This window comes from Tursiops truncatus, chromosome 19 (assembly GCF_011762595.2).
Source record: "Tursiops truncatus isolate mTurTru1 chromosome 19, mTurTru1.mat.Y, whole genome shotgun sequence".
Taxonomy (NCBI): domain Eukaryota; kingdom Metazoa; phylum Chordata; class Mammalia; order Artiodactyla; family Delphinidae; genus Tursiops; species Tursiops truncatus.
In genome coordinates this window covers 1,046,191-1,070,846 of record NC_047052.1, presented here as the reverse complement: position 1 = coordinate 1,070,846, position 24,656 = coordinate 1,046,191, and the positions used below count along the sequence as shown (strand labels likewise).

The following is a 24,656-nucleotide window of genomic DNA, read 5'->3' as shown; positions in this document are numbered from 1 at the left end:
CCTTTTATTGCCGAGCGACGTTCCGTTGTACAGATGGACCACACTTTATTCATCCATCCGTGGACGCTGGGCTGCTTCCACCTCTTGACCATTGTGAATAATGCTGCTGTGTCTTTTTTTTTTAATATTTATTGATTGATTTGGCTGTGCTGGGTCTTAGTTGCGGCACGTGGGCTCCTTAGTTGCGGCATGCGGACTCTTAGTTGCGGCACGCATGCGGAATCTAGTTCCCTGACCAGGGATCGAACCCCAGGCCCCCTGCATTGGGAGCACAGAGTCTTAGCCACTGGACCACCAGGGAAGTCCCTGCTACGTCTTTTGCTTTTCTTTGATATGAGCACCCCCAGCTCTTGGGCTGTCCAAAACCGGTCGGGAGGGCTCGGTTTGGCCCCTGGCCATGGCTCACTGACCCTGCTCTCAAGCAAAACGGTCCCAAGTCACATTCTGTGCTCCGCTTTGCATTGCCTTGTAAGTATCCAGGAACTGCCCACGCTCACCAGCCATCCCCATCTAGAGAAAACATCTCGGTGGAGTGGCCCAGGGCTGAGGGCTGTCGGCTGGACCATGTCCCGGTCATCACTGCAGGGGACGCCCGCCCTACCCTTTTCTTCTTGATAACTTTTTTCCCCCCACAGCCATTGTTTCTGGGTAAAAGTTTTCCTGTTTATTAAGGAACGTTTGATGCACATAAAAGAATACAGGTCACGTGGTCATTTAAAGCGTCAAAAAATGAAGCCCTAGCCTCTACCACTTACTTGGAGAACTCCCACCAGTTTCCCCAAGTACCTGGTGCATCTCCCATCCTGGTCCACTCGCAGATGCAAGGAGGTGGGTGGCCCTCCTTTCTGTGAGGTCTTGTCCCTGCACAGCACTTCCTGTGTCTGAGCCTGGCTCTTCTCGTAGTTATGTCTCTAAGGACCCCTGACTCTTCCTTATAGGATGAATTGAGTGTCAAGATGACCCAGCTGCAGAGGACCTGCTGACATCCTGGGAAGGTGAGGATGACAGAGTAGTGGGGTTGGTAGCAGAAATGGAGAAACAGAGCTCAGTTCACGCTCCGCGCGGAGACTCGTGGGAGGTCACCCCGGCCTTCATACTTTCAGGCTTTCAAAATCACCTTCCATTGTCTCTGTCTTGAGGGAAGAGTGTAACTTTCTAGTAATCACAGAAGGGAAGTTCTGAAGCCTTCGGAGTCCTTTTAAACTTGGCTAAGTTGTGCGTGCTTCTCTGATCGTTCACAAACTTTCGTTGGGGTCCTCCTCCAGCAGGGGCTGTATCGGGTGAGGGGGGAGGTTGGCAACCTCCTTGTGGAGGTGAGACAGCTTCTAAAAATTGAACAAAGGGGACTTCCCTGGTGATCCAGCGGTTAAGACTCCGCACTCCCAACGCAGGGGGCCCAGGTTCAATCCCTAGTCAGGGAGCTAGCTCCCACGTGCCCCAACTAAAGATCCCGCGTGCCGCAGCTAAGGCTTGGCGCAGTCAAATAAATATTTTTTTAAAAAAAGACTGAACAAAAGCACAGCAGAGAGAGTGGCACGGGAGGCCACAGGTGACAGCGGTGGGTCGCCGGGAGATGCAAATATATGCTGTGGTCCCACGGGCGTGGCGACAGCCTGGAGAATGATGTGATTGTAACTGTGTCTTGAGAGCAAAGCCAGTCGGTGACATGGATGCATTGGAGCGAGGGCTGTCTGTGGCCAGCGAGACCTCTAAAAGGTCACCGCGGTGGTCTGTGCCACTGTCCTCTTCTGTGACGTAGGCTAAGAGATAAAGTGTCACAGACAGTGACAGTCTGGAATGGAAGGTCTGGACCAGCAGGGGAGTGGCAGCGAACAGAGCCTGAGGCCTGGAGGAGTGAGATGGGAAGAAAGCACAGGGCGTGTCGAGGGCCCAGGGCTGGAGACAGAGGGAGGGCAATCGTGGCAAATTCCACCCGTGGAAATTCCAGAAAGCGCCATCGCATCTGTAGTGACAGAAAGCAAACCAGTGGCTCCCGAGGGGGTGGGGTGGGCGGATGAGGAAGGGGCAGGAGCAAGCTTCCTGGGGGTGGGTATGTCCCTTCCGTCGGTGGGGGCGATGGTGTCACAGGTGCGCATCACACGTGGACGCCAGCGTACGTGCGAGTGAGCGTATGCCAGCCACCTCTCAGTGAAGCAAGTTTGATTGTGCAGGATTTTCTGTGAGGCCCAGGTGGATGACTTTGAACTGAAGGGCTCAGAGGGGGTGGGAGAGGGCTCTTGCTGTCGTCTGAGGATAACACGCTCATGGTGTCAGAGGAGCTGTCTTTGCCCAGCTGCTCATCTAAAAGTACTTGCCTTCAGTCGTGGAACCGAGAGGGCAGCGCGGGAAGAAGTTCCACAAGTGGGGAATGAAGCTGCATCTGGAGGAGGGCGGGGTGTGGGTGGTGAGCCCCCTCCCCTCCTCCTGCTTGCGTCTCTTTTTTCTTTTAACGTATGGATTTTAAATGAATTAATTAATTTATTTGGCTGCGTCCGGTCTTAGTGGCAGCACGCGGAATCTTTGTTGCGGCACGCGGGATCTTTCATTGCAGTACGTGGGCCCATCTTTGCAACATGCAGGCTTCTCTCTAGTTTTGGTGTGCAGGCTCCAGAGCACGCAGCCTCAGTAGTTGTGGCGTGCGGACTCTCTAGGCTTTCTAGTTGTGGCGCGTGAGCTCTAGAGCGCGCCGGTTTAGTTACTCCACGGCATGTGGGATCTTAGTTCCCTGACCAGGGATCGAACCCACGTCCCCTGCGTTGGAAGGCAGATTCTTAACCACTGGACCGCCAGCTAAGTTCCTCGCGTCTGACGTTTGCGTCTCGGGCCTCGAGTATAGGCCCAGCGCACGTATGCACATGTTCAAGAAGCATGAGTTTCAGGAGCGTCGCCTGAGTGCAGGGCCTCCTGCGGGGCCTGATGCCATCGTGAAGAGACACAGAGGCCCTGTTTCCACCAGCACCATGGCCTGAGCCCTAACCTCGTCCGTCTGCATGGCCCCTGCTCCCCCCCTATTGAAATGAGTGACGTTTTCCCAGGAGCAGCTCACTCTACCCTGGATCCCACTCCCAGCTGCTGTGTCTGACCCGAGTTTGGATCTCTGCTCTGCCATTGGCCAGTGGGCCTCTCACAGTCCCAGCCTCTGTGCGCTCCCATTCCCTACAGAGTCCTTCCTCTTGGGGCCTGTTGGGAGATGACACAGCTGGCAGGGAGCCAGCATCACCCTGCAGGCCCCGTGTTTGGACGTGGGATCTTTACAGAGCGGATTAGACTAAAGTGAAGCCAGAGATAAGAAAAGAGATGAGAAAATAGGACCCAGGGCTTCCCCGGTGGCGCAGTGGTTGAGAGTCCACCTGCCGATGCAGGGGACGCGGGTTCGTGTCCCGGTCCGGGAGGATCCCACATGCCGCGGAGCGGCTGGGCCCGTGAGCCATGGCCGCTGAGCCTGCGCGCCCGGAGCCTGTGCTCCACAGCGGGAGAGGCCACAACAGTGAGAGGCCCACGTACCAAAAAAAAAAGAAAGAAAGAAAAGAAAATAGGACCCAGACACATAGGCGGACGACCACGTGAGGACCTGGGGAGAAGCCGGCCTCGGGAGGAGCCACCCTGCCGACCCCTGGGTCTGGGACGTCCGGTCTCCAGGACGCTGAGACAGGAAAGGTGTGTGGGGCCGCGGGCCTGTGTACTCTGTCGTGGGTTGTAACACACCAGTTCCCCAGCTCTTGGGGACAAAGACACAGAGCAGGCTGCTCCGCGTGTGTCACTGTAGCCGTTAGCAGGGACCCTCTGTGGGCTCTTCAGCGGCCCCGGGGTCATCCCCGCTCTTGCAGGTGTTTGGCGAACCTTGAGAGGTGCCTTCCGGCCGCGTCTGCCAGCATCTTGTTGCGAGCTTCCCGTGAGACGTTTACGGTTCCAACAGAAACGCTTAAGGTCTCACTGAGACCCAGGGCGCTGGGCTCCCGGAGGCAGAGTGCGGAGGGCTGTTCACCAGGGGCTGCGGGCTGCCTACCTGCCTTTAGCCCCCAAGCCCGGCTCGCAGCAGCCCACGTCAGCCCTCCTGTGGACCAGGCGCTCCAACCTCCCTTTCCTCTTTCTCCTCAGCTTCTCTCTCCTGTTTCCCAAAGCCCGGTCAGCTCTGAGATGGTGAGTGTCTCCTGCCGTTCTCCTTGCTTCCAGCCCATCTTCCCCCCCACACCAGGCGTGGGAGGGGACCCGCTTCCCATGTGGATTCCAGAGCTCCCCTTCCTGCGCGTCCGGCTGCCCTCTGACCGTCTCACCCCACGCCCTGGCCCTGCGTCAAAAACGTATCTGCTCTCCTGATCTGGCGCCTTATTTGTGGTTTCCAAGTGAAAGGAAAGCTCAGGATTGCTTACTGAGCAGCAACGTGGTTTAGGAGCCAAGACTACAGACTCCGGAGCCAGAAATCCCAGCCCTGCCGTGGACCCGCCGTGACACTCTGGACAAGCTGCTTGGGCCCTCAGTGCCACGTCCTCCCTCACGGGGATGAAGCCGTGAGAGGGGTCGTGTCGGCGCCATGCCATGTCCGTCCGCAGTGCCTGTTGATTACTGTCGGTCCCCAAAGAAGCTCTCAGTGAGTACAGTCGCCCTTCAGAAGAAACTGTTCATTAAATCAGGAGTAAATAACGCAGCCTCTGCAGCTTCCAGTTTTCTGAAACGAGGGCTCCAGACCCGGCGTCGTCCACTGTATGCACGAGGCTGGGAAGCCTCGCCAGCTGGGTGGACAGCTGGCATCCCGCCCACACTCCTTGGCCTCCCTGTTCGAGCCAACCGCCGTGGAAAGTATTTCCCTCATCAGGGGACATGTGCACCCGGCTTACCTGCTTCCAGACACCCGCACATGTGGTCCTGCAGCCCGGCTGCCCCTGTACCTAGATCTGGGGCTTGATCCATGCAGCCTGGATAAGCCCAGGAGGCTGCTTGCCGGGCCTCCTGGGGCTGACGACGGTTATCACGTCTGTGCTAAGCACAGCAGACCCCTATCCAAGGGCGGGAAAAAGCCGCGATTGTGAGACAAGCCCCAGAGCTGGATCGAAGGGGCAGGAAAGTCTGGTTTAGGCCAAGGCTCACCCTGGTTCCTCTTTATTCCCCCATTCCCTCGGTGTTTGTCGAGGGCCTGTCCCGGATCAGATAGAGGTTAGGCACGTGGGATGCAGAGGCTGCCGCCACGTGGGGGGTTCGTGGGAGAAAGTGGCCTCGTGTGCGATGCGAAGGGCGACAGGCTTGAACTTGAGACTGCGGGGCAGGCAGCCTGTCTGAGGCTGGAACGGCGTGAGCTGAGGAGGTCGTGGAGCCGCCCCTGGGGCACAGGATGCAGGCTGAATGGGAGGTGGCAGCGGGGGCCGGGAGGATCCTTCCACTGTCGGCCTGGGAGGTGGCCGTGAAGGTCGAGGTGAAGATGCTGGTCTGAGAAGGCCTGAGAGGTGCAGCTGGCTGACTGTGGGGTGGGAGGGTGAGTACAGGGCCCGTCTCTCGTGATGCACGTGTGAGGAAACCACGTGGCCTCGGAGAGTCATTTCCGGAGTCAGTGGATAAAGCAAGAAACACGTCAGGGCAGAGCTGCCCCGTGACCGGTGGATGGCTCCCCGGAGCGGCGGACCCACCTCCCAGCTCCTCCCCGGGCGGCCCCCCTGCCACTCCAGCCCTGAGGGCTCACGTTCACACTCGAGGGTCCCGGGTAGGGTCGGGGCTTCCCACGCCCGCCCAGACGATTAAAGCCCCAGAGAGCTAGTTTGTGTGGAGGCTTCCATCTGTTTTTACCCACTTCGGAAGTTCAATTTGCGGAATTCGTTCACTAAGTTCATTGAAAATGATCAGTGATAAACCCATCACGTGTTAACGTTTTGTGAACAATAGACATTTTCTGAGGCAGAGTTGTAGTGTGGACAGTGGTGGTGGTTCGCATCTTTGCGAGTGTCCACGTGCGGCCCCGTGGACGTCTGTGGCCAGGCTGTCCCCTCAGCGTCCTCCTTCTGACGCTTTGGCTGACGTGTGGGAAGGAAACCTAGCCGTGTGGCGGGGACGCGCTGGAACCACTTTCGGACGATGTGGCTCTTGTTTGAAAGCACCTGAACTCTGCCCGTTGTGCTGTGATCCCGGCGCCGGCAGTGAGCTTCCCGCAGTCTGCTCCACTGGCCTCCCTGGTCTGTCTGGTGCTTTGCGTCTTTGGTCCAGGCGGGGCTTTGTGACATCCGCATCGTCATTTGGAAAATATTGCTTCACTGACTACACAGAGCTTCCAAATGCTGACGTTTCTTTTTTATATATATATAAATTTATTTATTTATTTTTTGTGTTGGGTCTTCGTTGCTGCGCGCGGGCTTTCTCTGGTTGCGGCGAGTGGGGGCTACTCTTCGTTGTGGTGCGCGGGCTTCTCATTGCAGTGGCTTCTCTTGTTGCGGAGCATGGGTTCTAGGCACGTGGGCTTCAGTAGTTGTGGCACCCGGGCTCAGTAGTTGTGGCTCACCGGCTCTAGAGCACAGGCTCAGTAGTTGTGGCGCACGGGCTTAGTTGCTCCACGGCATGTGGGATCTTCCCGGACCAGGGCTCGAACCCGTGTGCCCTGCACCGGCAGGCGGATTCTTAACCACTGCGCCACCAGGGAAGTCCCTGACATGTTTCATTTTACAGTATGAAAAACTCACTTCCTCATCAGAAAAGTCTTTAAGATTGGGAAGTTGCCAAGCTTTTACGGAAGACAGACGTTTCCAAAATTGCCGTTTTCTCCTGAAAGCGCAAGTGCTATCATTGGCAGTAAATACTGTCCGTCCTCCCTGAAGTGGCAGGCTCACTGGTCCTTTTCTGAGAAGCCGTCTGCGAGGACTGTGGTCGAGGTGACCCTGCACACCTCACACGGCAGGTCCCCCTCCAGTGGCAGTGGAGGGCCGCGCACACTCCCCACATCTCCACTCAGAACGTCGCAGGGACCAGGACTCAGGTTGGAGGACGTCCTGAAGCTGCACTGCTCTGCGTGAGTGTGTGGTGGTGAACTTTGGTGCCTCGGTCTGTGCGGAGCCGCCAGTGGTGCAGCCCCCTGCTTTTGCACCGTCGATGTTGTGAGGAATGTAACGAGTCTCCCTGCGCGTGGCCCCCCGGACAGGGGTCTGCAGGCCACCTGTGAGAACTACTCTGCTGGAGGAGGAGGGAGACGACCCCTGGGGTGAGCGGAGCCAGTGAGACGGCGGGCCATGCTTCCCCGATGCCCAGCAGGGTCACCTCGACTGTCCTCAGCCTCTTTCTGGCCAGTTCAGAGCAGCTGCATGTCAGAGGTCACGCTGCAGCATTCCCAGAGAGCCCCTGTGACTCCATGATCTGCCTTCCCTATAGAAGTACAGGTGTCACTGTGTCCTGGGCCCCAGGCCTGTTCCCGGGAGAAGGAAAGGGGGCAGGTGTTGGAGCTGGGAGCAAGACTGAGGTGATTCTGCCTCTGCCTGAGGACCAGTTACAGGTGACCCTTATAGGGGGCAAAAGCAGCCCTGAGGGGCAGAGGTGTGGGGAGGGGGAGGCCTGGGCACAGCTGGCTGTGAAACCCTGGGTGGTGGGGAGCACTGACTGGCGCCTGGGAGGACGGTCTCTATTCCACGTGACACCCAAGGATGGCCCGTGCTCACCCAGCAGGATGGACCCTGGTGGGAGCCCCGCCCTCACACCTTCTGCCCTCCTGTCCGTCAGCTCTCCCCAGCGCCCTGCTGGCACCTGAGGACACCCTGGGCAGCTGCCAGACCATCTCTTGGGCAGCTCGGCTTGGGCTGGGGGGTGCAGCTGGGAGGAGAGGTTTCCTGGAGCCAGAACTTGGTGGTCGAGAAATGGACGCAGAGTCTAGGAGGGGTTAAAGGCCGAGGGTCTCCCTAGAGGTAGCGATCGTATTTTATGTTTGGTGTGCCACGTGTCTCCTTTTGCTGCTGTGTCTCCCGGGCCCCTCCTGAATTCTGGAACAGAGGGCAGCCCACTCCCCTGTGCTCAGAAGCAGGAACCAAGGCTTCACAGTGGAATGAAGCCACTGTAAAGGCTGGAGCCGGAACGCCTCACTGCTGGATCTGGTGGAGGCTCTGTGTTCGCAGCAGACTCCCACAGACCCCGGCTGGGGGAGCGGTGCCGCCTCGCCCCACATCAGCTCCAGCCTCTCCCCGCACCTCTGAGTCCTGGCAGCCGGGGCGCTCTCCCTGGAATCCTCCGCCATCCACAAGGTGATGGCGGCTGGAAACTTGTTCCACTGCACTTTGCCAGGGAGCTATACTTAGCCGCCAAGTGGAGGCCAGGAGTGGCTCGCTGAGTATAGATAGTAACGAGCCGCCTATTTTAAAACTGCCAGAGAACCCCCAGCACGGTATTTATAGAAGCCTCTGGGCTTCTGGAAGGGAAGCCATAACCTTAGCGTGCCTGAGCCTTCAGGAGAGAGGTCTCTCCACGGGGAGCGGGGCAGGGAGCTAGGCCCCCGAGAGGCTGGGTGTCCCTCTCACACCTGTTCCGGGACCCGAGCCACGGGGCCAGGCGCTCGCGTCCCAGTCAGAAGGCAGCGCGCGCGTGGGTTTTCTGTCCGCTGCCCGTCACGTGCCTCCTGGGAGCGACTTTCATGTGGTGCTGACGCCGCCCCGCCCTCGGCTCGTTCCGATTCTCGTCCAGAATCCTGGCGCTTTCTCAGGCTCCTGCTTTTGCCCAGACTGAGCTGGGCCGCCTCTGAAACACCCGCCTCCAGCTCCCCTGGTCCTGGGGCTCCTTCCCTGGAGAGAGGCACCAACAGCGTGCCTGAAGCTGTGCGGCCAGAAGGCCTTCTTTACGGAGAAAAGGGGAAATGTAATGCGTAAAACTGGGGTAGAGAAAGCCTATAGCTGGGGGGACCCAGGTAGCAGTCCTGCCCTCACCCGGGCCGGTGTGAGGGATGGTTGTACCCCTCCTGATTCCCATCTGTGGGTGTTGGGAGAGGGCTCCAAAAACCCAGATCTTAAGTGAGCATCCCGGGTCAATGCTGCCGACCAGGCAAAGTCACGAGGAATGAGGAGCAGAGGGTGGGAAGCTGTGAGGCCTGAGTGGCCGGTGGGGACATGGCCCCACGGCGGGGACGAGGCATGCTGACTGCAGCCGCCCTCCTCGGAGGGGAACATCTCCCCCACTTGCTCCACGTCGACTCCCTGGCAGGTGCCCGGGCCTCTCTTCATCCCGCCTGCCAACCCACCCTCTGCCACCCCTGCCCTCCGCCAGCCCAGATATAAATATAAGAGCATTTTCCATGGGCCGGCACAGAAGGGCAAACATGGACTTTATTTAGGCCTGTGAAATTCCCTTCCTCCATCCCCAACAGGTGCCTCGCTTCATTTAGATATTGGTGCTCAGAAATAGAACACAATTTACAATATAGCTTCCTTCAGGCATCTGGATGCCGTTAAAATAAAAAGCCCTCCAGTGCGATGGGCACAAACACGAGTGCGGTTGGAGCTTAGCCTTTGCCAGGGATGAGAGGCTCCCCAGCCCCGGGCTGCCCACCCTGCTTAGCAGAGGTCCCGGCATTCGGGAGACAGTGGAGGGATGTCCCTGGAGGGCAGAGGCCTGTTCCCACCCGCTGTGGGCCCCTGACCAGGGTAGCGGAGAGGAGGGCGGTCCGGGTGGGTCACAGTGCGTTTGGAGGACGCGTTTCTAGTAAGTCGGTCATGGGCTCACTGCCCCCTTGATCCTTTGTGGCCTGGGGGGAACGGCATTCCACTCTCCTCTCCATAAGTCCAAGCACGGGGACCCGCCAGGTTTCTCTAGGCAAACCGTGTGCTCTCATCAGCTGTTACAGGGTGAGCGGTGCCCCCCATTCACATACTGAAGTCCTAACCTCCGAGTACCTCGGAATGCGGCCTCATCTGGAAACAGGGTCTTTGCGGACGCTGTCAAGATGAGATCATCAGGGTGGGTCCTCACCCAGTACGACTGGTGCCCTTATAAAAAGGGGAAATTTGGACACGGACACAGACACGCACACGTGAAGATGGAAGCAGAGAAGGGCGTGACGCTTCCGCGAGCCACAGAACATCAGAGGCGCCAGCAGATGCGGCAGCTGGGAGAGGCCTGGGGCAGATTCTCCCTCGGCCCCGGCAGGGACCAGCCCGGCCGGCACCTCGGTCTCGGACTTCTGGACTCCGGGGCTGTGGAGGAGTCTGTCTCTGTGGTCTGAGGCCCCCGCTCTGTGGGTTTGTTACGGCCGCCCCAGCAAGCTGACACGTTAGCTAAGCCTCCCGGTCCCGCCGTGTGTCCCTCGGGGGAGGCTGATCCCTGTGGGGGGGTGGCAGTGGGACTGGGAGTGCAAGCGTGGCTTCCTTGGAGAGGTTCTCTGTTCTGTGGGCGGGTAGATCAGTCTGCTCTAGGCTAGAGCAGCGGCTCTCCTGGGTGGTCAGTTTCATCAGGGTCGCCCTCGATCCAGGGAAGCCCAGTGTCAAGGTCAGTTTTCCTCTGGGATGTCCCCAGGCCCCCTCTGATTGCCGTTATCAAACCAGCCACCCAGGGACCTTCAGCCCCCGACTTCGGCATTAGGAGGGATCTGCGGGTGGGGACCCAGGGTTGGGGCTGCAGAGCTGGCAGCTGTGTGGGCCTGGTGAGCGCTCCCAGCATCCTGTCACACGGGGAGGAGGTCAGCAGGTCTGGTGGCTCAGGGCCGAGACGGGGCCTGTGCTGCTTGCCGGGCGGCACCATCCCGGGGGCAGGACCAAGGTGCCGAGCCCTGTCCCTTGGCTGGGGCCAGCCCTGCTGCAGGGAGGAGCAGGTGTCCCCTCCTGCACCGAGGATCCAGCCCTTCTCCGTTAGACTCAGGCCTCCTTCCTCCTTCCTAGACGCCACCCTCCGGGGTCTGGTGCAGACGACTCAGACACTGCCGAGAGGCAGGGCCAGCCCAGCATGTGAGCGCCCGGGGCCTGGGGGTGAGGGGAGGCCACCTGTGAGAAGGAAGTGGGCTCTCAGCGTCTGAGTCGGTTTGGGGAGGTATGTGTCTTGGGTGGGGTCAGAGGTCGGCTGCTTGCTGGGCTGGGGGTGCTGCAGCCTCAGGAGAGGGCGTGCAGGAAGGAGGCCGGGGCGCTGGGTGAGGGGCCTAGTGCCTCGGGGAGGTGGCTGCAGTGACGACGCGTCCGTGGTGTTCAGTAGAGATGCTGCAGGTGCAGGGGGGACTCCCCTCTAAATTAGACTTCGGGGGGGCATGAACGCCTGCCACAGACACGCGGCCTCGGTCCCCCTCTCGCACCCTCACCCCGCCGCTGGTCCTCGCTGTACTGTCCCCACGTCCGCTCCCTTCCTTCCAAGGAAAGGCGCCCTGCTCACCTGCTGCTCCCACCCGGTAAGGACCGCACAGCTCGAGGCCCTTCCCCCTCAGCTCCCCCCGCCCCGGTCTGGCCACAGGGTCCCGTTATCCAGGAGCCCGGCTGCCTCAGCAGAGGTTGTCCGAGCTCGGCCTCCTCTGCGGACCCAGGGGACTGGGTGAGCCTCATAGCCTCAGAGGATGTTGCAGCAGGAGTGCGGGCTCTTTATCGCCCCAGATCCACCCGCCGCGGGGCCTCCCTCGCTGCCCCATCCTCAGGACGGCCTAGTGAGGAGGGGAGGGTGTGTGCGTGTCGCGTGTGTGCGCCTGTGCACGTGTGACATGAGACAGCTTGGCCCAGATGCCATCAAAGGCAGGTGGAGGGGAGCCTCCAGGTAGCTCTGCCCACGCAGGTGGCCCACACGGATGTGCTCGGCCCAAGTCAAACTGCCGGTCCGGAGTGGAGGGCATCCAGGGCAGCCCCGCCGTCAGCCTCACGTGGGGATCTTCCGTGCTGACGACTGGCTCCCGACCGGCTGTCACTGGGAGGAACAGAACCGGAACCAGAGCTCGCTGGAAACGGCGTGGACGAGGCTGTCAACCGGACGAGAGTCGTCCCCGGAGAGAAGTCCCTCACGTGGGCAGGGAAGGGCAGCGCCCTCCCAGGACGCCCAGCTCCGCGGCCCCTCCGCCTCTCAGGGGGCGCAGCAGCCGGACTCCTCGTGCCGCGCCAGGAGCGCCACGCGGGAGAAGGTCTTGGCGCAGCGCTTGCACTGGTATTTCTTGGTGTCCGAGTGCGTCTGCAGGTGGGCCCGCAGGTTGGAGCGGTCAGCGAAGGCCCTGCTGCAGTGAGGGCAGGTGTAGGGCTTCTCACCTGGGGGAGGGGAGGGCGACAGGTGAGCGACCGGCTGCAGCGGCCAGGACAGCCCTGCGGAGGGTGGCCGCTGGCTTGCAAGCGCATAGGCCGTCCCCCATCCCAAGGCTCCTGAGCCCTCACAGTGAGGCCGATGCCTTCCTCTGTGTCGCCCGCTCCCTCGGGGTCAGTGACGGGGGCCTTAGCACCTGCCCTCCACTGAGGGGGTCGTGTGCTTGATAACCTGGGCGAGACCGCAGCAGCTAAAACACAGATCTTGGCTAAATGGCTCTTGGCTTCTGCTGGAGCTCCCCTGGGGCGCTCTGTCACCAGCCCTGGACGGAGCGGCGCTGCAGGCCTCCTGGCAGCTGTACCCGCCCCCCGAAAGCCATGGTGGGAACCTTGAAGGCGGCTATACAAGGGCAGGAGCTCAGGACCAGTGAGGATTCCCGTGTCCTCCAGGCCACCTCCAATCAGGGCCACCAGGGATTTGGACAAAGTCCTTCTGTTGGGGCTTTGCCCTCCAGGCTGACCCCCCAAGTGTAAAAGAAAGCGTCAGTGAGAGTCATCTGTTCAGCTCTGCCTGTGTGGGGAGTCCTGCAGCCCTAGGGGCCCTGGGAGGCAGCAGCCTGTAGTCCCGCGGGGCCCAGAGCATCGCGTCCTGGCCGCCTGACTGTGCGCTGTGATGGGGCGCTCAGGGGACATCCTCAGCGAGCGGTCGGGGAAAACCAGGTGGATTTCCAGCCTGGAAAAAGGCTCCTGCAAAACCCTTCTATCGTGTGAGTCACAGAGCCGTGACTGAGGGTGAGGGAGGGTCCAGTTCCAGAGAGTGTTTGTTGTAAGTGCCCGGCCTGTTCCTGTCTCCCTTTCACCGCGTGCTTGACAAAGTCCTAGACTTAAGAGGAAGGCCTGGGGTGGGGTCCAGCTCAGCCCCTGGCTGCCCTTGGACAGAGCCGGCCCTTGCACTCTTTCTGGGCCGTAGTTTGTAATCTACAGAATGAAAGACCGCGAGCTCCCTGCCCAGTATCCCCCCTCCTGTCCCTGTCTCCTGTCCGCAGCTGCTCCTCTCTCCTGCATTGCCTGTGCTCTGTGACCACCCTCTCACCCAGGGACGGGATTGCTCCTGGGTAAACCGCAGCCCGTCAGACAGGCTGTGTGAGCCCTGGGGTCCTCACCCCCAAGCCAGGCCTTTCTGGCTACCCTCCTCCCCCGCTGCTCCAGAAGTGAGGAAGGCCACGGACTGTTTGAGAAGTCAGGCCCCGCGGAAGCCCTGTGCATCCCACGCTTTGCCAGGTGTTACGAGTTGAATCGTGTCCCCCCAGAAAGATACATCCGTGTCCTAAACCTGGGTGCCTGTGAGTGTGACCTGATTTGGAGAGAGTCCTTGCAGATGTGATCAAGTTCAGTTTAAGTTGTACCGGAGCACGCGGGCCCTGAACCCAATGTGACTGGTGTCCTCATAACGAGAGGGAAATCTGGACACAGACACGGGAGAGGCCGTGTGAGGACAGAGGCAGAGACTGGCATGACATGGCCACAGGGAACACCTGGGGCCCCAGGAGCTGGCAGAGGTGGGAAGGATCCCCCTCTCCAGATCTGGAGGGAGCCCGGCCCCGCGGCACCTTGATTCCAGACTTCCGGCTCTAGACTGTGAGCATTTCTGATGTTTTGAGCCCCCCGGGGTGTGGCTCTTTGTGCCACAGCCTCGGGACACCAGGACAAAGACGCCGTGTGTGCCCATCCATCCTCTCGTTTATGAACCCAACCCCTCCCCTCCTTTGAGGCCCGGACCCCCCCGCCCCCCAGCCAGATCCCTCACGGGCCCTGGCGCCTACCTGTGTGGGTCCGGATGTGGCCCTGCAGCAGCCAGGGCCTGGAGAAGGCCTTGCCGCACACGGTGCAGAGGCAGGGCAGCGTGTGTGTGCGGATATGCATCTTGAGGGCGCCCAGGCTGCCGTACTCCTTGTCGCAGAACTTGCAGGTGAAGCAGCGTTGAGCCTGCAGGTGGCACTGCAGCTGCTGGTGCCTGGCCAGTGCGGCCGGCGTGCGGAAGCCCACTGGGGTGCAGGGGGCCCGCTCGGCCCCCGGCAGGTGGCCCGGAGCCTGGGCCCCATCTGTGCCCAGGACCGGGGGCCAGCGCGTGGGCAGAGCCAGCAGCGGGGGCAGGCCGAGGTGCTTCAGGCTGTCTCTGAGAGGTGCGCCGAGGGCCCGGCCGGCCCGAGGGTCCGCCAGGCTGACTTCCAGGGGGTCTGGCCCCGAGGCCCCCCGAGCTTCCTCGTTACACAGGAAGGTGGGGAGGGGCAGGGAGACGTGGGCGACGACGGAGGTGAAGTCCCAGGGCCGGGGAGGGTCGCCAGGCGTGGACGGGGCCGCCTTGTCTGGGAGGACGAGGGGTACCACCAGCCCCCCGCAGGCAGAACAGGCGCCATTGGTTTCTAGAAGCGGGAAGGGGAGACAATGCACGGTGAAGCCTGAGTCCCAGCGCCGCGAGTTCGCCAACCCGCGTTCCTGGCCGAATCCCACCACTAGGCCATCCATAGCCCCGCGGGAAGGAAGAGAAGGTCTGACGAGCCAGGCATGGGCTGCGGAAGTGGCGGCTGCAGCCTGAGAGCACAGCGTCCAAGCAGGAACCTCAGTTCCTCCTTACAAACAAGGGAAGAGAAGCATCTCACAGGGTCCCAGACGAGCCCTCAGGGGCCGAGGAAGGGCCCCCAGCCGCCCTCTCTGAGCCCCACCCGCCGCAGGGCCAGCCCGGAGCTGCAGCCTGGGACCCCACGCAGCTTTAACTCACAGCTCATCAGCCTCCGGCCACCTCCCGACCGCCCCTCGCCCGCCGTGGCGTGCGTGCGCACAGCCTCCTGCAGACGCTCCCAGCTCAGGAGGGACTGTTTGTGGTGGTGTCCACTGCCTCCTGGCCCGGCCCGCCGTCAGGCTGTTGCTCCCATACGTGTGGGCCACCACGCCTCACGCCTGACCCAGACGGCAGAAGCCCCCAAAGTAAACATGTTAGCAAGAGTGAAGTTCTGCATTTCCCTAGAGACCCGATCTCCAGCCCTCAACCCATCTCTTATTGCATATGTGTTGAGATAAATCTCTGGCCCCATTTCTATGTCCACACCAAGGCTTTGGGTTGAGAAGGACAACCCACAGAATGGGGGAAATGTTTGCAAATTAGGGATCTGATAAGGAATTGGTGTCAGAATATATAAAGAACCCTTGCGACTCAACAATAAAAAGACAAACGGTCCACTTTTCAAATGGCCAAGACTCTGAACAGACGTTTCTCCAAAGAAGATGTACACACAGCCCTTAAGCACAGGAAAAGGTGCACCACGTCATGAGCCATGAGGGAGGTGCAGATTAAAGCCGTAATGGGTACCACATCATACCTACTAGCATGGCTAGAATTAAACACAGGCCAATTACAAGTGTTGATGAGGATGCAGGGGAGTGGGGAAGCCCCCACACTCCACTTTCTCCTGACCTCACCGTTTTCCACTCCAGTCTTCCCAATTATAAAATCAGCTTGCCAGGTTTCTGTCCTCCCAGAAATGGAGGCTGGACCAGCTAAGAGATGAAGTCCAAGGAATTTCTGGAGACAGCACTGGGGTGCCCGGAGAGTCTAGGACCCCCCACTCCACACAGAAGCTCCAGTAGGGGCCCTTGTATGGGAAAAAAGTCACCTTAAGGCTTTGAGGCTGAGCCACTACCCTGACCCCAGGCATCACCTCAGAGCCTAACCCTGTCTAGGGGGCCAGTGCCGACTCCAGTGGGAGGGCAGGGGAGAGGCAGCCATATGCCGGGTGCTACTGCTAACAGCTTGAAATGCTTCCGCATAGCCCCTGGGTTAGCTAGATTTTTTTAATTCATTCTGCAGCTCAGATTCCTGGGAGAAGAGACTTAAGTTCCTTTCTGGCTTCAGGGGTTCCCTGGGGAGGCCTAAAAAGGCACTTATTTAAAAGTGACGAGTGGGGGACCCCAAATCCAGCATCTCTGGCCTATCTTGGGGCAACTGCCTGGCAGAAGGAGGATCGCCGTGGCCATTTGGCCCTCAGGAAGCTGGTGCTACAAGGAGGGGGGAGCAGAGCACTGATGGCCCTGAGGCTGTTCCCTGACAGTCACCGGACCTTGCTCGGCTGCCAGGATTTGCACGCTCAGAGGGGTTCGCTGTGTGACTGGAGTCTAAACAATAGTTTTTAAACGTTCAAAGCCACGACCCGTGTGAATTACATGTTCTATCATACACGTATATCTGAAACAAGTTTCCTTCACCGCGAGCACTGCGCTCTGATGGCTTCTGTTCTTTTTTATTTTATAAAATTGCTGGTGGTGACTCATGAACTGGATTTCAAAATGTGGAGTTGATGATCCCGTTCCTAGAAGGTGCCCCCTGGTGGCAGCCCAGTCCCGGGGACCCACCAGCCTGGACTCCCTCCCCGCTCCCAGTCCTGAGAGGGCTAAAGGGCTCTGGACGGGCACCAACTGTGTGCCCTGGTCTCCGTAGCGTCGCTCCCCTGTCCCCCTCTAAGTCACTGAGCCATCCCCCAGAGGGTGCCCCCCCAAGAAGCTGTGGAGCTGGGGGCGCCTCTGACCCCTCGAGAGAGGCCTTTGCCGCGGGACCTCTGCGTGTCCCTGACCCTGACAGGGAGTGGGAATGAGTGCACAGTCCTGGTTCCTGGGCACCTGTCTCCCCACCTGGGTAACAACTGCAGCCCCTTAGCCCAGCCTGCCCTGGGCAACCTCCTCTGGGGTGAGGGAGGCGGGAGGGAAGGAAACCCCAGGAGGGGTGAGGAGGCATTGGAGGGGGCACAGCGGAACGCTGTGCGAGCTGGGCCCTGGCACCACAGGGCCCCTGGGTCACTCTGGCCTCTCTGCTCACCACCCAACCCAGGATGTTCTGGGGCGCTCTTGGAGAACAGCCTGGGCTCACTTCGTCTCTCTCTGCAATATCCGTGGGGCTCTCTCAAACGTCCTGCAGGAGGAAGATGGCCCTGGGGTCCCCTTTGCTGGGATGGGCATGCCGGGCCATAGCGGGAGAGCCCCAGAGTGACTGGGGGCCTGGAAACTTCTCTAAGTGGAGAGAAAATCCCCACCCAATCTGCCCGACGCGAGGCTGGGGTCCCTGAAGCGGATAAGACGCCCGCGGGCCACCTGTCTACCTCCAGCCTCGTGGTCTCGGGCCCCTCCTCCCACCTGGGACAGGTGTTCCCGTTCCCGGGGTTCTCGCCCCTCCTGCCCCGCGGGAGTCGAGCCCTGGGCAGGGCAGGGGAGCCCGCAGCCCCTACCTCTCTGCCTCTCCAGCTGCCCGTAGTTAGGGACCCTGTGGCCGGAGTGCGTCTTCACCAAGAAGGAGCGCGGCATGGTGCCCTCGCGCGGGTCGCACTGTGCCTACGCCGGCGCCCGCGGGCAGCGCGGCCCACAGGTGCCGGGAGGGTCAGGTCATTAACACAGCGCGCCGCCTCGGCCAACCAGCGCGCCCCGCGGCCGGGGCGAGGCGGGGCCTCGGGGCGGGGCATCGGGCCACGCCCAGGACAGGTGCGCGGGCCGTAGGGGAGGGAGCGCGTGGCTGCGTGTCCACCCCACGGGACTTCCCTGGCGCGCACTGCGAGTCACGCCGCCCCCGGGGCCTGGCGCGCCCACTCGACGTGGACTGAAGGGCGGAGGTCAGGGCTGGGCGGAAGCCGAGTTGGGCTCAGTCCACCCGGGGGTGGGAGCGTGCGCCGAGCCCAGCCTTGGAGAACCCTGCTCTAGCCTGTTACACCGGCCCCGCCTCCTGCGCAAACCCGCAGCGGTAGGTTTGATGAGCACTAGCCCTGAACCGGCTGACTGGCCAGAGTGGTGGCCAGGGGGTCGGCCGGCCTGGTGGAGGAGACCGTGCTTCAGGAGTTGGCCCCAGGCCTCCAGAAAGCTCATTTGTGGGAGAAAGGACACCGCTTGGCGTTCCGGAATTACCAGGGGTTCAGACAGGCGGTGTGCGAAGTGTAATCACAGAGGGCGGCGCATGTGCCCGCTGCTGCAGCCTGGGCTATGACCCGGGCAGCTTCACCTCCTTCAGTATCCTTTGGAGTCCTCGGTGCCTCCAAGAGCCAGCCACGCCTGGGTGTCAGGTACCTTTTTTTTTTTTTTTTTTTTTTTTACGGTACGCGGGCCTCTCACTGCTGTGGCGTCTCCCGTTGCGGAGCACAGGCTCCGGACGCGCAGGCTCAGCGGCCATGGCTCACGGGCCCAGCCGCTCCGCGGCATGTGGGATCTTCCCGGACCGGGGCACGAACCCGTGTCCCCTGCATCGGCAGGCGGACTCTCAACCACTGCGCCACCAGGGAAGCCCCAAATAAACAGACCGATTCTTTTTTTTTTTTTCTTTTCTGGTCCCTTTTGATGTGGACGTTTCATGAGTTCAGGGGTCAGTCTCTGTGGGGGGGTGGGGACACACTGCCAGGCCCCGGAGAGCCGCCAGGCGCTTCCATGTCTGTGCAGAAGGCCTGCCTTCAGAGGCCCAGGTGCCACGTGCAGCCTGGTGCTCTTTGCCAGTTGTGGGCCTGGAGACAAGGTGGAGGTGGTGGGGAGTCTGAGAGGAACCGTGGAGAGACGTGAGGAGGGAGGCCTGCGTCACACAGGGTCTTATGTGCCTTCAGTTTCGCGGGAGAGAAAACAGGCTCTGAGAAGTTACGAAGCTGTGGGATTGGGACCCGGGCAGGCACTTGCAGCCTCACGAGGGGCGTCTGCTGCTCGGTTAGGGCGTGCGGAAGGATAGACAGGTGGTGCGCAGGCGGGGGAAGGCGCGCGTCTCTCCCGCAGGCCGGGCCTGGCAACGTGTCGCCGTGCACGTGGCTGCCTTCTGCTGTTCACCTGTTCCGTGGCCTCCCAAGCTTAACGTGTACCTTCCCTTCCTTCTCCCCGTCCCAGACGTAGGTGACACTTGCAGATACCTGGGCCAGCCCTGCACCCACGCTGTCCTTCCTCGCCCAGCCACCCACGGTGTGGCCACTGGCCAGGATGACCTCCTTAACCCCCAGAGGGACACTCGTGTTCTCGAGGGGCGCTCATGCACTCCCGTGGAGAACCTGCTGATCTCATCCTGGAAATGCCCCAGGGATCCCAGGGGGCCTTAGAGCACCTCTGCGGTGGGGTGCTCCTTTCCGAGATGGCTGCCATAACCAGTGACTCTAAGGGAAGTTTGAGGTCCTTGTCAACTGCTCAGAACTGCCCTCCTGTGGTCATACAGACTCACTGTTGGGCTGTGACTCACAGGGTTGTGTCTGGGACAGACCAGGGTACCACTCACAGAGGAAAATCCGAGTGTCTGCCCTGTTCTCACCTGTGCAGCCCCAGGGAGGCGGGGGGCTGTCCCCACCTGCTCTGCGTCCCTCTGTCCTCAATACGACCGCCTTGCCTTGCAGCTAAGCCCCGCGCCTCGCTGTTGGAAACCAGCTCCCCCGCGCCGGCCTCCTGGAACCGGGCTCTCCACCAGAGCAGGACTTGCAGGGACCAAAGTCCACGCTTCCTGCAGAAACCCCAGGGTCTCCCCTTGACACTTGGCGACGTCGGCTTGTGGCCATCTGCCCGCCTGCCTCTATCAGACACTGAACAAGCGGAGCCCAGGTAAGATTGTTACAATTCCTCTTGTGTTGATATTTTCTTTCTTTCTTTAATTAATTTTTTTTGGCTGCGTTGGGTCTTTGTTGCTGCGCGCAGGGCTTTCTCTAGGTGTGGCGAGGGGGGGCTACTCTTCGTTGCGGTGCGCGGGCTTCTCATTGCGGTGGCTTCTCTTGTTGCGGAGCACGGGCTCTAGCACACGGGCTTCATAGTTGTGGCACGTGGGCTCAGTAGTTGTGGCTCGCGGGCTCTAGAGCGCAGGCTCAGTAGTTGTGGCGCACAGGCTTTGTTGCTCCGCGGCTTGTGGGATCTTCCCGGACCAGGGCTCGAACCCGTATCCCCTGCATTGGCAGGCGGATTCGTAACCGCCGCGCCACCAGGGAAGCCCCTCTTTCTTTTTGTGGGTGTTTTTGTGCTCTTTTTCTGGGCTTTATGTGGCGATCGTGCTTGGCTGTCCGCGTAGTGTGTACGTGTGCACCTGTGTCCTTTTGCGTCTGGTAGTTTTGTTTGTTTGTTTTTATACTGCAGGTTCTTATTAGTCATCAATTTTATACACATCGGTGTATACATGGTTTTTTTACTAATTGGGTTTCATGGCCCAGCGAGGACGCCCCTTCCCTGTTAGATGCAGCCCTAGGGCCTGCCAGGTGGGAACCGCCTTCCTTCCCTCACAGCACCTGCACGAGGTTGGGTCCGTGGCAGAGGCTCAGCAGTGCCTGCCGGACCAGATGGAAAAGCGTCAGGAGTCCCCGTACAGTGCGGCCCGGGCACGCTCCCCCGTGGGGGTCTCTCGAGTATAGACACGTGGGTGAAGGTACAAAGGCCCCGTGGTGGGCCTGGCTCTGGGACTCGGAATAGCGCTTAGAGCTGGGCCTTGAAGCTGGCGCTCGGCCGTCCCAGGACTCAGGGGCCCCCGCTGTCAGTGTGTGGTGTGTTTGCTGTGGGAGGGTGGGTGTGGCTGGACATCCTGCGTTGGAGCATCCCCGTTGCTGTCCACGGTCGTGGACCCAGTACTCCAGCTCCCAGCACGTGGTCAGATTGGTGGCCAGTGTGCCTTTGGTCACCCCCAGAACGGGGACTCACAACTGCTCACAGCTGCCTGTTCCCTCTTGGGTCCTGGTTGTTAGAGGTGATTTTGGTTCTTAAATGGGGGTTCAGGGAGGGGACGTTGACCCTTCCCACACAGCTGTGGCACACAGTAGAGTCCCAGACGCTGAGCCCGGGAAGGTGATCTGGGGGCTGAGGAGAGATGTACGTGTGTGCATGTGTGTCAGCCTCGGGTATGTGCGTGTGTGCAGGTCTGCGCCCTGGTGTGCACACGCAGACGGGTGTGCGCACGCGTCTGTGTGTGCGTGTGAGGTCGCAGGAGCTGTTCCGTGCGACACAGCGGTCAGGCTTCAGCGGGTGAGCCCAGCGCCTAGAGGGGAGGGTCTGTTGCTGCACAGCTCGGTTCCCAGCTCCGAACTCCACAGCGTCCTCCCGGAGCTTCTTCCCCGTCCGCATGTGGCCCTGGGCCCTCGTTCCCAGAAACTTGTTGGAGAGCCCGGAGGGTCACGGGCCGTGCAGCTCCCTTCTCCGGGACCGGAAGGGGCCTGATGTCCCCGGAGCTCCCGCCGGCACCTCCAGGTCAGGTCCCGGCCCCTGGCGGCGGGGTGGGAGCAGCACAGACACAGACCACGAACGCTGGGCGCGGAAGCTTTGCTGCCAGGGGTTGATTGTGCGCCGCTGGGGACGTGGCCTCAGGCCCACTTGTGTGGTGGCGCCTTTGGGCCTGTGGGTCCCTGCTGCCTTGTGGTGAGTGAGTTCAAGGATCCTTCCTGGGAGCGTGTTTCGCAGGTAGGTGTGGGGAGCCCCGGTGTGTGAGAGTCCAGAAGGAGGCGCCGCGGCCTGGGCGTCAGCACCGGGGGACCGCCGCCCGCCCGTCCGCTGTGTCCCGAGGGTGCGCCCTCCCTGCTGGACCGCAGGCCTCAGGCCCCGTGGCTGCCTGGGGACTTGTCGAGGTGCGGCCCTGGGGCCCTCCACTGGTCCGAAGGGCTCAGAACCTCGTTCTTCCCCTGTGGAACGGGGGCAGCGAGCTGGTAGGAGGTGGCCCTGCGTCACAGGGACCCCGAGGCCCCACCCGAGGGGTGAGGGGTGGGCTTGGCCCTCTGCGGCAGGTGGACTCCCCACGCCTCCCTGGACGAGGTAAATGGGGTAGACGCGCGTGTTCGCAGTTGGCTGCCAGGCCCCGGGCACACTTGTATTTCCTGAAGGCGGGGCTGCTCTGCAACCCCTGTGAGGGGCTGGGCCTTTCAGGAGGCCCCTCCGCTGGGGGCTGCATGGCCGCGCCTGGCCTCTCCGTCCACCCTTCTTTACTCAGAGCCCAGAGCTCGGAGGCGCGGCTCCTGCAAGACCCAGAGGTGACCCCTGTGGCCAGTCCTTGGGGGCCCTGAGGCTGGTGAAGAGAGCGGCCTGGGGCAGGCGCTCATGCTCTGGGCACCCTGCCTTCAGGAGTGCTGGCTGCCTGTCCCCTTCCTGATGGCCGAGGGCACAGGTTCCCAGGGACCTGGCGGCGCCGTCTAGGCGGCAGGGTGTGTGCGGACCCCCCAGGCCGTTGTGTGACTGGGGAGGTGAGGGTGTGCAGCCTCCCGTCAGGGACGCCCTGGAGTCGGTTGGGGTGCGGGCCTCCCACCTCCACCTCACTTTTCATGCAGACTCAGAGCGGCGTCCCGCGGGCTTCAGCCTGAGGTGTCCTCGCCGGACACTGCGGCGTCTGCCGCGACCCAGCTCCCACGCAGCCGCACACCGCGTTGGGGCTCGCTCCACTGCTCCGCCCTGGCATCCGTCCTGGACGCCGGGTCACCGAGCGACCACGTGTCCGCGTGCCCAGGGCCCCGTGCGTCCTGGGCCCAGGGTGGAAGGGATGAGGTCAAGGCCACATGTGGATGCTGCCCTGTGGCTCTTGGCCTCCGTGGCCTCTGGGGGCGCCTGGGGGGGGCTGAGCTTGGCAGGCGTCCTTGGGCGGGGGAAGGGACTAGCCACCAGCCTGTGCTGGTGTCCAGCAACTTTAAGACGCTCCTGGCTCCGCCCCCCCTGGGGCCCCACTGTGGCCAGGAGCCCTCGGTGATGTGGTGACGTGGTGGGCGCTGAGGCCTCCACAGGGTGAGGCGTGGGGACAGTCACTGGGCGTCACCTCCTTCAGGGCACCGGTGAGGTCAGGACCTGCCGAGACAACCCTGAAACTGCCCCCAGGACTCCGTGGGCGCCGAGGGTCGTGACGGGCGTGTGAGAGTAGCACCGTCCTCCCCCAGGCGGTGGGCGGGCAGCGGACAGGCTTGGCTGGTGTCCAGGTGGTGGACAGACAGCTGGTACCAGCTGCGCTCTGAGGACTGGAGGGTTAGCTGGGGATGGGCGATGGGCCCGAGTGACAGCCCAGAACCACAGCCGCTGCATGTCCCAGATGGGATGTGCTGGCAGTGCTGGGGGAAGAAGCAACATGTCCTGGACAAGGGGAGGGCAGCCGGGTGCAGGGGAGGGTCATGGGGCAGTGAGGTGCTGAGCTGGGGGTGGGGGAAAGGAGACGGGGCGGCATCTCCACCTGGCATCTGGAGCCTGGCTGTCCCAGCGCTGCCACCACTGGCTCCAGGCCCCAGGGGACTGGCCGAGGCCACCCTGAAGCTCCCCTGGGTGCTGAGGGGCCCTCATCCCTGTCCCCGCTCGGTGAGGCCCGGGAATGTGGCCTGGGGTTTGCAGCTGGGGGCCGTGTGCTGGCAGGCTGGTCGGCGGGGCAGGGCAGGAGGTGCACCTCCCTGGTGGCCGAGGTCCCAGCTCCCCCATCCTCCTGCAGGAGGGGGACTTCAGCCACATCCTTCCTTTCCCATCAGCCCTGAGGGAGGCTGAGGCTGGGCCCAGGTGGCCCCCCAGGCACCATGTCACGGGCCTCCTTCTGGAAGGCGGCAGAAAGGACTGGCAGGTGGCATCCTCGGCCGGTGGGGTCAGAGTGGTCAGAGGGGAGGGTGGGCCAGTGGCTCCTACGAAGGGTTCTAAAGCGGGGTAACGCACCCCAGGTCACAACTCTTCTCTCGTGGAGACTTTTGCTTGCCCAGCCCTGCCACGGTCGAGCTCACGAGATCCAGCTTCTCCATAGAGGAAGGGTCTGGAACACTGCGTGGGGAGGCAGACACGGAGAGCGAGGCAGGGGCTTGGCCTTACCCTGATGACCTGCCACCTGGGCACAGCCCAGCAGGTGATTCTCGTCAGCTTTTAAAGGCCTGTGGCGACTGGGAACAGCAGGGGCCCGTGGCACTGATGGTGGCCCGAGACCACCGTCCCTGGGTGGACGTTTCAGAGGGCCAGGTGCCGGCCTGGGGGCTGAGGGCACACGCTGGGGCACCAGGCAGGCTGCCCGGGGAGGCAGAGGCATGCCTCGAGCCAGCAGTGGGGAGAGCGGCTGCGGCACGGGGACCGGGGTGGGGATAGTGGGGCTTCACCCCGATGGCATCCAAAAGGCCACCTGTAGGCCACCATGGCCACCTCTGGGCCCCAGCACCAGCCCCATTCAGACTACCCCGGCCGGGGAAGCTCAGGACGGTGCCCAGCCTGCTGGCCTCAGGTGGACCCCGTCCCAGGACGAGGAGGTGAGCGTCGCAGCCCAGCAAACCTTGGCCTGAGCTTGTCGCAGGGTAGGTGGCCAGGCCGGCAAGTGAGGGCACAGGTCGAGGGGAACAGGGTCCAGGGGGCGGGCAGGACCAGCAGGGGCTGCAGTCCAGCCCACCCCAGACGCGGAAACGGCCTCTGCGGGGCTCCAAGGCCAGCTGCTCTCTGAGCCGGAGCTGCCTGGGGACGGACACGTGCCCACGGACCTCGAGTGGAGGACGGTCCGGTGGCCGCGCTCCAGCCCTCTGCCTTTAGTATTCACTGAAGGAGACGCACCAGCCAGGTCGCTGGAGA

General features: G+C 61.7%; 1 protein-coding gene across 2 annotated transcripts; it reads right to left on the bottom strand.

The window, feature by feature from the left end:
- Nucleotides 1-9,214: 9,214 nt before the first annotated feature.
- SNAI3 (snail family transcriptional repressor 3) lies at nt 9,215-17,549 on the bottom strand. 2 transcript variants are annotated; one of them, XM_033846437.2, is made up of 3 exons: nt 17,417-17,549; nt 13,967-14,566; nt 9,215-12,152 (listed from the first exon to the last, which is right to left on the bottom strand). In XM_033846437.2, the coding sequence occupies exons 1-3, from the start codon at nt 17,490-17,492 to the stop codon at nt 11,974-11,976; spliced, it is 855 nt and encodes a 284-aa protein (XP_033702328.1). In that variant the 5' UTR covers nt 17,493-17,549; the 3' UTR covers nt 9,215-11,973. The 2 variants fall into 2 exon arrangements, with proteins under 2 accessions (XP_033702328.1, XP_033702327.1); XM_033846436.2 differs by lacking the exon at nt 17,417-17,549 and having other exon boundaries at nt 13,967-14,829.
- Nucleotides 17,550-24,656: the final 7,107 nt, after the last annotated feature.